This window comes from Octopus bimaculoides, chromosome 2, assembly GCF_046866305.1.
Source record: "Octopus bimaculoides isolate indiv1 chromosome 2, ASM4686630v1, whole genome shotgun sequence".
NCBI lineage: Eukaryota > Metazoa > Mollusca > Cephalopoda > Octopoda > Octopodidae > Octopus > Octopus bimaculoides.
The window spans coordinates 67,612,319-67,626,382 of record NC_142929.1 but is presented as its reverse complement, the minus strand read 5'-3'; the positions used below and the strand labels follow the sequence as shown (position 1 = coordinate 67,626,382).

The following is a 14,064-nucleotide window of genomic DNA, read 5'->3' as shown; positions in this document are numbered from 1 at the left end:
AGTGGCTGAGCACTCCAGAGACATGTATACCCTTAACGTAGTTCTCAGGGAGATTCAGCATGACTCAGAGTGTGACAAGGCTGGCCCTTTGAAATACAGGTACTACTCATTTTTGCCAGCTGAGAGGGGTTGGAGCAACATGAAATGAAGTGTCTTGCTCAAGGACACAATGCATCGCCGAGAATTGAACTCATGACCTTATGACTGTAAGCCAAGTACCCTAACCACTACTAAGCCACGCACCTTCACACACACACACACACACACACACACACACACACACAGTTATGATTCTATCCTTGGATCACAATACACTGGCTATCAGTCATATAGCCTTTCTGTTGTGCTTCAGAGTGCAAAGATTTTGAGACAAATAAATTGATTGCAATCTCACTAGTGCTGATGCCATGAATAAAGCATTCAGTACACACTGTAAAGTGGATGGCATTAGGAAGAGAAGCCATCCATAGAACCCATATCAAGACAGATGTTAGAGTGCAACACAGTTCTATGACTCATTGAATCCTAGCAAATATCCAACCCATGATGATAAATAAATCATATAGACCTAATTTTGTTTACATTGTGCGGATGGAATAAATGTTAAGAGGATACTCTTTTACTCTTTTACTTGTTTCAGTCATTTGACTGCGGCCATGCTGGAGCACCGCCTTTTGACAAATATGTGCTATATTTTTCAGTTGACGACCTCCTCTGACAGTGAAAGTGAAGAAAATTCTGCAAGCCAAAATGATAAAGTATTAGCGGATGATAACCAATCTGACAAAAACTCTGCTTCTAGGATTTCTATACCTATTACATATGCTGAACCTTTTACAGACACATTAACTGATGGAGGTAAGTCCTATTTAACTTATGCTGTAGGTGTCTTTGCACTGATACTCTGACCTTTTCTTCTTTTATTTACTCTTTCATCTATTTTGATGTATAATGATGTCTGTCTTTGTGCCATGACTCTCCTCTCTCTCACACACATTCTCTCATTACATATATTTACAAAGCACTGCAAAGCACTTACACAAACATTTCCTTCCATCAGGTCCGTGTTACTCTACATTTTCTAAAGATTTTTTGATATGATTAACCCTTTAGTGTTCAAATTAATGTCAAAAGTAATCCTTATTCATGTACACTTTAAAAAATTAATCTGGTATTATCTTGTAACTTCAAGATTTGAGAGATGTAATTGTTTATTTTTAGAATGACATTGCAGGGTAGATGTGAGATACTGGTTCTGGCCAGTTTGGGCATAAAATGAGTAGAATATTTGGGCCAGATATAGCCAGTTTAAACACTAAAGGGTTAATGATTTGTAGTTAAAAAAATCTTTTTTCAAATATATGTGCATGTGTGTATGTGTAGAAATTTAAGGTAAATTTACAAGTATGTGATTTTAGCAAACAGTCTTGTTGTGCAAAGACAGATATAATAAAAGCCCAAGAATTTTTTCTCTGTGATAAGAAAATAGGTTGATTTAACTAGCTTCGGCATTTATTGATACCATATCAGAGATCACATACTTCTTCTTGTCCACAGAGAGAATAGTAGTTTATAGCTGTCTATGGTGTATGTAAATTTGAACAGATCTCATTTGCACAACAGTCTAAGTGTTGTCAGTGTTATTTGCTTTCACATTTTTCTATGTAAGCATAGATTGAGAGGAGACTTTTTTTAAGGCACAATTTTACAACTGGATGCTCTTCCTGTTCTCAACCCTTACTGGTTTTTCAAGTAAGGGATTTTTTTATTCCACAGACCTTAGAAAGCAAAAAGCAAGCCATCATAATTTCAACAAGGAATGTAAATATGGTTCACCATTCTGGCTAAGCAAAACCTTTGGTTGTAAGCATTCATATATGCACATGTACATGCGTGCATCCACACGCAGATGCATGCACACACACACAGATGCATGCGCACGCACACACACACACACACACACACAAAAGCTTCCTACACTTTCTTATTTCTTTACTGCCCACAAGGGGCTACACACAGAGGGGACAAACAAGGACAGACAAATGGATTAAGTTGATTATATCAACCCCAGTGCATAACTGGTACTTATTTAATCGACCCCGAAAGGATGAAAGGCAAAATCAACTTTGGTGGAATTTGAACTCAGTACGTAGCAGCAGGCGAAATACTGCTAAGCATTTCGCCCAGCATGCTAACGTTTCTGCCAGCTCGCCGCTTCCTACAGTTTCTGCCTGCCAAATTCATTTCCAAAGCCTTTGTTGTCCTAAAACTATGCTAGGTGACACTTACCTTGGGTACCATACAGTGAAATCAAATCTGAAGCAACCTCCTTATGTAGCCATTCATTTGCTTTGCTTAGTCAGAGCTGACTTGAGTTTAAATTACATCATCATCATCGTTATAATCATTAAAATCAGTTAGATCCATCGTACTATTGTGTTCTTTTAGAACAAATCAGTGAAAGATGGAATGCCAGGTCAACCGCTAGGTGTCATTTATTATTATGTACAATTAATAGTTGTTTGATTGCATACATTTTCTGAATCTATAACTCTGTCAAAATCAACTTAACCTTTCATATCTTAAAATAAGTATTTGAGACATATTCTAAATTTATTTTATAAGTCCTTGTCAAATGTTCAGTTATCTATCTCTGTACCATTGAGTTGCTTAACCCTTCTCTAACCCATACTCCTCATGAAATTACGCTCCATCATAATCATCATCATTTTCAGTGTTTTAAAGTTCATGTTTCCAGACTAGCATGGATGAGATTAGACTTATTGAAATAATTTTTCTATGGCTGTATGACCTTTTTGTTGCTAACACCCACTAGTTTCCAAGTTAGACACTATTTCCTCCTGTTCTTTTGAATGACAAACAAGTCAATGGCAGACATGTTTCCACAACAGATGTAAACAATCACACCATGTATATGATGACATTAATTACACAGTGGACAGCCAATGTCAAGACTATGGACACAAACCAGCCTATACATATACAAATACACATGACTATCTATTTATCTATCCATCCATCTGTCTGTCAACTAAATCGTTCAAGCTGTTACTCAGGCATGGCTGCAGTCTGATGGTTGTAAAAGAGTGTTCTGGTATGTCATAAGAGCAACAAATCATCTCTTTTAGTTTGAACATTTCTCTAATTAAATAATTCTTCTTCATTCATGTTTTCTCAGCATATTTGATTCCATTCTTAAATTTCCTTCTGGTATTCTGCTTACTGTTCATTCTTCTTCTCTCTTCATATCTGGTCACCTTCTCTTTAATACCATAAGTACCCTGTGCACTTGTATTAATGTTGGCTCTTCTTACAAGAATAATAATAATAATAAATTCTTTTATTAGCCATAAGAGCTCACATACAATAATATTAAAGAATGTGCAACAACATTAAATAATGAAAATAATAATAACTGACAGAATATAATGCTGCCTTAGATATTCTGGCTGATAAATGGCAAGAAAAACCTCTCGATGGCAAATACCCAAAGAGAGCAAATAATACCGATGTTGACAAAGCCCTTACCCATCAATGACTAACGGTTTCTGGCTTAAAATCTGAAACAGAAGGGTTTATCATAGCAGCCCAAGATCAATGCCTACCTACAAGGAACTACCAGGCCAACATATTAAAGAACGGCAGCTTCCCAACATGTCGTGTATGTCAACAACAAAATGAAACCAATGATCATGTTGTCTCCATGTGCAGTCTTTTTGCACCTACAGAGTATCTCAACAGGCATGATAGAGCTGCACAATATATTTACTGAGTAATTTGCAAGAACCTGAACTTGCCCCATGATAAAAACTGGTGGGAACACAAACCACCTCCAGTGCTTGAAAATGGTCACATCTCACTCCTCTGGAACTTCACCATTAAAACTGACAGAAAGATAGATGCAAATAAGCCAGACATCATATTGAAAGACTTCAGACAAAAATCATGCCTCCTCATTGATAAACTGTCCCAATCAATATAAACATATCTGTCAAGACCTACCAAAAACTGAGCAAGTATAAAGATCTTGAAATAGAAATTAGCAAAATGTGGAACCTGAAAACTAAAACAATACCTGTTGTCATAGGTGCCCTGGAAATGATAGCAAAAGGGGCTGATTGCTACCTAGCTCAGATACCAGGAAACCCCAAAATGGCAGAAATTCAAAAGATAGTACTCATGGGAACTGCCCATATCCTATGCAAAATACTTTCTATGTAATCTCAAATTTTAAAACAGACACATAATTTTCTTATGGTTTCTTAAACATTCTCTAGAACAACACTATGTACAAAACCAAATATATGGCACCCTAGGCATAACACCGACATGAACTTCTAACTAGTTGTCTCTTGAGGTCTCTGGGTGAGACTTGGAGCCAACTTATACAAATGTAAAGCAAAAATCAAACATAAAATAATAATAGTAATAATAATAATAATCCTTTCTACTATAGGCACAAGGACTGAAATTTGGGGGAAAGGAGATAGTCGATTGTATCGACCCCAGTACTCAACTGGTACTTATTTTATCAACCATGAAAGGACGAAAGGCAAAGTTGACGTTGGCAGAATTTGAACTCAGAACGGGAAGATGAATGAAATACCACTAAGCATTTTTCCCAGCATGCTAACAATTCTGTGAACTTACCACCTTAATAATAATAATAATAATAAGAAGAAGAAGAATATTCTTACCACAACATGTCAGAAAAGAGTAAAAAATGAAGGAATTAAAAGCAGCAGTAAGTCAAGTAAAGAAGGACAGCGATGAAAACCAAAAGTGCTTGTATAGTACATGAAATAGAACAAAATTTCAGGAAGCACGGAATTTGGTTCTCACTGTTATTTCTATACCATTAGTGATTATAATTCACCTTCAAGAGACTACAAACTGCCATTAGTGACTACTCCACTTTTAGTTACTATATAATTGATTGGACTCTCTCATCACTTCAATGAACAAGGGTTCAACTGGATACAACAGCACTGTTCTTAGTTGGATGTAAAACTAAAATAAAAGGAAAATAAGACAACACAACATCCATTACTTTCAGAAGCATTGTTTCACATTGAGAACTGTTGAAACATGGAATAAATTTATCTGTGACACTCTCTCTGCTTTTATTCACATTCCTCTCATTTTCATGTTTTACCCTGAGTACCGTACATGTACTTTTAGCTTTCATCGGTGTCTATTTTTTATTTGACTTGTTGCTGCTTTCTCTCCCTTCTACACTTTCCTGATAAGCTGTAGTGCACCTCAGCACTGTCCAGCCTATACAAGCCTGGAAAAGTGGACATTAAGATGATGATGATGATGATAATATCATAGGCACAGTTGTGGCTGTGTGGTAAGAAGTTTGCTTCTCAACCACATAGCTCTGGGTTCAGTCCCACTGCATGACATCTTGGGCAAGCATCTTCTACGATAGGCTCAGGCTGACCAAAACTTTGTAAGTGGATTTGGTAGACAGAAACTGAAAAAGCCTGTCTTATGTATATGTGTGTGTGTGTTCATGTATGTCCCCCATCACCACTTGACAACCAGTGTTGGTGTGTTTATGTCCCTGTAACTTTGCCTTTTGGCAAAAGAGATGATAAAATAAGTACTGGGTTTCATAACAAAATAGGGCTGGAGGGTCAATTAATTCAGCTAAAAATTCTTCAAGGTGGTACCCCAGCATGGCCACAGTCTAATGACTGGAACAAGTAAAGGATAAGAAATAAATATGCACATGAATAAAGATGCACATGAACTGCTAGAAATAGCAATCAAATTCTCTTATGTCATACCCTACCATGACAAAACAGATAGAATGTGTTGGACAGATTAACCTGGGCTAAATAACAACAACAACAAAAGCAGCAGTATATAGCTCCATCAGTAACTTTATATCTCTATAAACACTAGTGTCTTTACATAGAAGATCTCAACAGCTCTGTTTTCTCATCTATTGCTGCAAATATTTATGTTTACATATAAAGTAGATGTTATATATGTAATAATACACTTGGCATACCAAAACTAAGTGGAGCAACTTGACAGCCTGAAATGTCATCACACTTCTTGTACACTAACTATATTGTTTACACTAGATTCAGTTTCTATATACTCTTACAGTTTGTCTGAATGAGTTTATGAGGGTTGGATAATTATCAGCTCACATATAAAAAGCATCCATTGCAACTGGTGGTGGTCTCCTTTGGTGAAAAGATATTTAAGAATATTTAACAATTATTTAAACAAATCTTTTATTGGTTACAGTCACTGGGATGTGACCATACTAGAGCACTACCTTTAAGGGTTTTTGGTCAATTATAGTTGTTGTTGGCACTTCGTCGCTTACGACATCGAGGGTTCCAGTTGATCCGATCAACAGAACAGCCTGCTCGTGAAATTAACGTGCAAGTGGCTGAGCAATCCACAGACATGTGTACCCTTAACGTAGTTCTCGGGGATATTCAGCATGACACAGTGTGTGACAAGGCTGACCCTTTGAATTCCAGGCACAACAGAGACATGAAGTAAGAGTGAGAGAAAGTTGTGGTGAAAGAGTACAGCAGGGTTCGCCACCAACCCCTGCCGGAGCCTCGTGGAGCTTTAGGTGTTTTCGTTCAATAAACACTCACAACGCCCGGTCTGGGAATCGAAACCGCGATCCTATGACTGCGAGTCCGCTGCCCTAACCACTGGGCCATTGCGCCTCCACGGTCAATTATAGTACTCCAATACTTATATACATCATCAGCAGCATCAGCTTTGTCTATCTAAGAATTTAGTTTCTTCTTTGCTGAACACTTCCTTTATGGTGATGGCATTGATGACTGTAGACCAATCCTTGCATAGAAGAGTCAATGGCATTGACGGCATGGTAATGTTGGTGGAGGACAAAGTTGATTTTGTCAAGCGTTTCTCTCCCGTTGTTTGATTTCTTCCTTTTTTCTTCTGGTGTCTTCAAAGTTTTTGGCTCTGATGATGATGGAATACCGCCACTTGGTACAGTCTCAGGCTTGTGTTTCAAACGATTTAGGCTCAAGTCCAGTGGCCTTCAGAGTTGCTTTGACTTGGTTCTTGTATCTTCAAAGAGGGTGAACCTGTGGTCTTTTCCCTGAAGTGAGCTCACTGAATAAAACTTATATACATATATACATACATAAATACATATACGCTTCCTAACCATATGGTTCCAGTTCAGTCCCACTGTGTGGCACATTCGGCAAATGTCTTCTACTATAGCCTCAGGCCAACCAAAGCCTTGTGAGTGGATTTGGTAGATGGAAACGAAAGAAGCCTGTTGTGTGTGTGTATATATATATATATATATATATATATATATATATATAATGTTTTTGTGTCTGTGTTTGTCCCCATCACTGCTTGACAACTGATGTTGGTGTGTTTACATCCACATAATTTAGTGGTTCAGCAAAAGAGACTGATAAAATAAGTACTAGGCATTATAAATAGGTCCTGGTGTCAATTTGTTTGGCTAAAACCTTTCAAGGCAGTGCTCCAGCATGGCCACAGTCATGATTGAAACAAGTAAAAGAATAAAAGAATACATACATACATGCATCTCTCCCTCCCTCCATCTATCCATTCATCCCTCTCTCCTTGTATCAGCCAAACTATTTGATGTTATACACTGCTAGAAGCTATGTTATACCTCTCATTATCGTAGCTTTCGAATGATACCACCCTGCTGGCTAAGGTGGGCAGGCCAACATTCCCCCTGAATGGAATGCCAGTCCAGCACAGGATCACCCATTTACAGCTGAGTGGACTGGAGCTATGTGCAATGAAGTGTTTTGCTTAAAAACACAATACACTACCAATTTGGGAATCGAAACCATGATCTTCTGTTTATGAGTGTAACAGTCCAACCACTATGCCACATGCACAGACATACATATATATGCACTCATGCAATGGATTTCTTTTTAAGTTTCCCTTAACCAAATTTATTCTCAAGGCTTTGGTCAGTCCAGAGTTTTAGTAGAAGACATTTGCCCAAGGTGCCATGCAGTAGGACTGAACATAAATTCATGATTGCAAAAGCTGCTGGAATATTAAATTTTGATATTAATTATTATATTTCTTTTGAAAATATATGTATTATTCATGTGACCTTGTAATTGTTTATATAATTCTAGAACAATCCAGAGAGAATTATAATGTATTTGGTCCACATAAATGTAATCCCCATAATTTGGAACATATTTGATAAGTGCTAGTGCATGAAACTGCCTGACCTTGAATCACTCTGTGACTTCTGATTAATTTGTGTGTATATATATAATTTGTGTGTATATATATAAATTGTGTGTAGATATATATAATTTGTGTGTGTGTGTATATATATATATATATATATATATATACTAGCTGGTGTACCTGATAATTCCCATGGGTAAAGATGTTCTATTGAAATGCCTTATTACTATATAATAAATGCCTTATTAAAAGCAATTTTGTTATAACTGCCACAAAAGGTGTATTTTCCATCACGAAAAAGTACAGAAACTGTCAGCTAGAGGATGGAGAAATTGTTGGCGGTTAGTGAGAGAGGTTTTCGGAGGTTGGTGAAAAAGATTGTCGGAGGTTGGCGAGAGAGGTTGTCGGTGGTTGGCAAGGGAGGTTGTCATTCACAGAAAAACTATTGTTTTACTGTGAGAAAAGCGCTGTTGAATTGTTTAAGTGAAATTTGGTAGTTGAAGATCGAATCTATGCTATGCCTGCATGAAGCTACTACAAATACATTGTGGAAAAAAAAAATTTATCTACTGTCATGGAGAAAGTGTAACTGTAAAAATGCAGAATAATCGGAGTAGTGGGTATTCAAAAAAGTATGTATGTATAGAAATGTATGAATGAAGTCTTTAAGGTTTAAGATTCATATTAAGTAAGTGCAATAATAATGTTTAGCAGTTCAAAAGTGTGAGTAGTGAAATGCAGAATTAGGTCGACTGATCGTGAGAATCAGATATTGATTGCTTTGCTAAAAACTGCAGGTGATATGGATTATTTCCCTTGGGTTTAAATAAAATATTAGTAATATGTAGTAGATAGGAGGATACATTGGATGGGCCCCATTATCAATTTTTTTCAATAATCTAAGTATGTCACAAAGTTTCCAGACATGAGTTCTACTCACATGTCAAATAAAATAAAAAAGTGATATTGCCTGCAAAAATTAGAAATTGGACACAAAAAAATCAATATTCAAATTAATCGAACATAAACAATGAAATGGGTTTTTCCCTTGAGTATTTAAAAAAAAATATTGTGCTCGTGCTATGGGTTATTTTCTTGGATGTTTAAAAAAAAATTAGTTATATGAGGTAGATATAAAGGTACCTTCCAGGGGCCGTATTATCAATTTTTTCAACAATCTAAGTATGTCATGATGTTTCCAGGCATGAGTTCTACTCATGTATCAAGTTTCATCAAAATCAATAAAACGATGTAGGAGGAGTTAGGTAACAACGCCACAAACAAACACTCACCGATTTTCCACATATATATATATATATATATATATATATATGTATATATATATTTTATACTTGTATATAATAGTTTCATGTATGTGTATGTGGTAAGAAGTAAGAAGTTCAGTTCCTGTCTGTCCACCTAATCTACTCACAAGGCTTTAGTTAGCCCAGGCTATAGTAGAAGTCATTTGCCCAAAGGGCCATGCATTGGGACTGAACTCAGAACCATGTGGTTGGGAAGCAAACTTCTTACCACACAGTTACTATATATATATATAAATAGGCTTATTTTTTTAAAACCTGGTACTTATTTTGCTGAACTGCTAAGTTACAGGGATGTAAACACACCGGCACTGATTGTGAAACAGTGGAAGGGGTGGGGAGGACAAACAGCCTCAAAGACATGCATGCACACACCCACACACACACACACACACGGGAACACACACACACATACAGAGTTTCTGTTTACCAAATCCACTCACAAGGCTTTGGTTGGCCCAAGGCTCTAGTAGAAGACATCCAAGATGCCATGCATTGTAACTGAACCCTGAATCATGTGGTTGGGAAGCAAGTTTCTGACCGCCCAGCCACGTCTGCACCTTGTGTGTTTGCTTTATGTGTGCATGTTTGTGTGCATGCACATGTGTGAGTGTGTGTAATCATGTTTTGAGTTCTATTTTCCTTTTTGCTTCACCAAACCTTTATTAATTATTGAGACAACATAGGAAGTCTTAACTGTTAATAATTTGATTTATTATGTTATTTATCATTATATACATGAAACAGGGATGTCCCACCCCCACTTGCTGTTTGTTCATTAATAGTATGGCCTATCCTCTTAGCACTAAGTGACTAGCCAATTATCTTGTAGAGATGATATTGTATAACAACATATGACAGGAAAATAGATTTATAATATCTAATCTAAGAAGAAGGACTGGCAAGGACTCTCTGGTCTGGTGTAATCAACAATATAGTCAGCTAGTAAGCAAAATATATAAGATTCTAATCCTACATTGTTGTTCTTTTCTGTTTCAGCTTGGTATAATATCATTTTACTTTTTAAATTGATTGATGACAATTAAAGTTATCTAAAGCTTATATTTTAGTGTTATTGTGGGTTGGATGGTTCGGCAATTTGAAATATGTATCTGTATCATTAGAATTAATTTATAATTATAATTAGTAATTTATTGCTTATCTGGAAAGTAACAAAATTGTTCTCTTACTTGAGTTGAAGTTATACAGTATTTCACCGAAAATATGGAATAGCCAAATCAGTTGGCTTACAGCTCTTTCTGAATGGCACACCAAAGGAAAAATTACCTTGAATTTTTGTAGTAGTGCTATTCACTTGATGGTGAGTCATGTCTGATGTAGCCCACATCTTGGAAAAGGTTGCCTATGTCTGATCTAAATGGTATCTCCAACAAGAAGACAATAACAGCAGAAACAAAACAATGACAAGCCAATAAAGGTGCTTCAACATAGTCATTTAACCTGTTAGAGCGAGTAACCAAAACCTCCCTCACATCCACTAGCATAGTTAGAGGGTGTGCCACCCAGAGTGGCCTTTCAGATTGCTGTCTCTGGGCCCCCCCACAAAAAATACATGTTGCCTACAGCAGACTCAGAAGTGGTGCCACCCCCATAAAAGTACCGCCCAGGGTGGATCACCCCTCCACCACCCTCTAGCTACGCTAGTGCTCATATCACATTCTGTCATCTTAAAAATTACACACAACACTATTCCGATAAAAAAAGGCCAAGATTTGAGTATCTTTGATGATGGGTTTACTTGATCAGGGTTGACTGAGGGTTAAACAATAAAAGTATAATGATAACATTAAGAAATAACAATAAAAGTAGTTTGTTAATGTTGGGAGAAGGCAGCATAATATTGATTTCAATTTTTTTTCACAAGGCCAGCGATTTCAAGGGTTGGGTAAATTGATTACATTAACCCCATTGTCAACTGGTACTTATTTTATCAGCCCTGAAAAGATGAAAAGCAAAGTTAGCTTCAGCAGAATATGAACTAAGAATGTAAAAGCAGACAAAATACCACTAAGCACTTTGCCTGACGTGCTAATGATTCTGCCAGCTCACCATCTTTGAAGGCCACATAATATAGAGGGAAGTGTATAGTTGAAATCAACCTGGACCAACTCAGATAATATTGGTCTTACTTAAGATTTGTTGAGGGTTACCAACTGATTGTGCTTGAAGTTTTTTAGAGTTGCAGTTTTTCGGAGCAGTATACATGAAGTTGCTGAGGGAGATTATCAAACATTATAAGGTCTATCATTTGTAGCAATGTATTTGCATTGTGTTTATGTATTTTAGTTGTGGTTAGGTGTAATGAGTGTGAGGTATATGACTGTCTTCTTGAAATATGTAGTGATCCAGTTAAATATTGTCATACATATGTCAATTGCTATTAAAAAGAGACTAGTTTGTATTCATCATTTTCAGAACTTCAGACGCTTTGTTATATCCTACTCTGCAGTTTTTTAATTTATATTTCTGAAAACTCTAATTAAATAAATAAAAAAAAGGAACTTAAGGCAATTATTTTCTAAAAAAGATTTTATACAGGTGCTGGCATGGCTGTGTGAAGACATTTTCTTCCCAACCACATGGTTCTGGGTTCAGTTCCACTGTATGGCACCTTGGAGAAGTGTCTTCTATATAGCCATAGGCCATGAGTCAATCTGTAAGTAGTGGATTTTATGTGTGTGTGTGTGTGTGTCTCAACCTCGATTGACTATTGGTGTTGATTTGTTTACCTTCTTATAACTAAATAGCTTGGCAGAAGATATTGATAGAATACAGGCTTAAAGAAAAAGTACTGGGCTCAATTAAATGCGATGTGGCAACATGACCACAGCCCAATGACTGCAACAAGTAAAAGGTAAAAGATAAAGAAGGAAAAAAAAAAGATAAAACAAACATTAAAAAGCAAGACTAGTAAAAATATTCCATGAATTTCCACTTGGAGGAATATTACACTTTGTTCCGATATAATAATCAAAGCATTTGAACAGTTTAATTTTAAGTGTTAAACCTTTGTACCTTACTTGAATATCTTGACAAGGTAAGCTGCTTTATACTGTGAAAAGTAACCCTGACAAGCAATTTGGTCTCTCAGAAAATTATCTATTTTTATTAAAGATACCCTGCTCCCTATCTGTCTGTCTCTGTCTATCGCACTCTCTCTTTCTCTGTCTGCCCATCACTCTGTCTCTGTCCCTCACTCTGTGTCTCTCATTCATTCATTTATATGTACATTGATCTGAGCAAGCAACTGAAGTTCCCACAACACGTGATAGCAACATCACGATAGTCAGTCATGATCATCACCTTAGGCAACTAGCAACTGGTCATGCTGGAATCTATGGGTTTCTGGAAAGAGTATGTTGGGGAAATGATTGAGAAGAATCACATAAAGTACGAGGAAGTGGGGGATAAGTTCTAGACCAGAGGCTGGAATGCACACTGCTAGCTCATAGAGGTTGGCTGTAGGGGCTTTGCAGATGCTCATTTTGTGAAGTCCTCAACCACTTGAGTAGTGAAAATAACCTTCAAAATTCAGATTGGCAAATAAGTAAAGAAGTGAGATATAATCAGTGTATGTATAATATTTATTGACAGAATGACTCACACCCTACTGATGTACAATGAAGAGAATGAGATCTATATCATTATTTTTATGTGCATATCAAGGTGCATTTATGTGTGTGTGTGTGTGTGTGTGTGTATGTATATATATATATATTATCATCATCCGAAATGTACAGTATTATATATCCATCACAGCTGGTTTCATGCTAGGAATACAATGGAGTGTTAGGTAACAGTCCGATTATATAATCTTACACTCATTAGAGTTAGCCGATATGAAACAGAATATAGTGACTGCTCTCTATTGTCGGAGGTGGATTAGCACATCTGGTTTGCAGCTGCTGTGGACAAAGTCATGAAAAATGGCCAGGGATTAGGTTAGGAGTCATATCCCTTGATTGGGTACGCTGTAAGGCCGGTAAAAGTTATCTTCAAGTGTTTGTGGGGACCCAACCAAGGGATATAACTTCTAACCTAATCTCCAAACCCTTTTTCACAGCAGCCGCAAACTGCATGCGTTAATCTACCTCCAACAATAGAGAGCAGTCGCCATATTTTTTTCTATATCAGCTAACTCCGATGAGCATAAGGTTATGTATTGACAGATATACAAGTGCACCTTTTTTCTGACTTATGGTATCTTAGACAGTTCACGCATGCGTATATATATATATATATATATATATATATATATATATATATATATATATATATATATATATATATATATATATTTATATAATAAATATTTCATATTAATTCATTGGGTACTTATTGTTGGTTGAGATATATATCTAATTATTGTTCTACTTACGATCTGACGAGTAGCTATATTTTTGAATAGAACTTATTTTCGATAATTTCAATTGATTTTAATCGATTTAAATTTCTTTTCTATTTGAAAATTGGTTATGAAACC

At 36.4% G+C, this 14,064-nt stretch overlaps 1 protein-coding gene across 7 annotated transcripts in view; it reads left to right on the top strand.

The window, feature by feature from the left end:
- The window catches only part of LOC106878549 (uncharacterized), a 338,719-nt gene that overhangs the window by 141,876 nt on the left and 182,779 nt on the right, over nucleotides 1-14,064 (top strand). For all 7 annotated transcript variants that reach the window (XM_089346862.1, XM_089346857.1, XM_052977982.2 and 4 more), the window contains exon 2: nucleotides 702-858. Coding sequence is in view for 3 of the 7 variants with exons in the window: in XM_052977966.2 (XP_052833926.1) it covers nucleotides 702-858 (157 nt within the window). In the remaining 4 variants the exon portion in view is untranslated. The remainder of the gene's footprint in view (nucleotides 1-701; nucleotides 859-14,064) is intronic.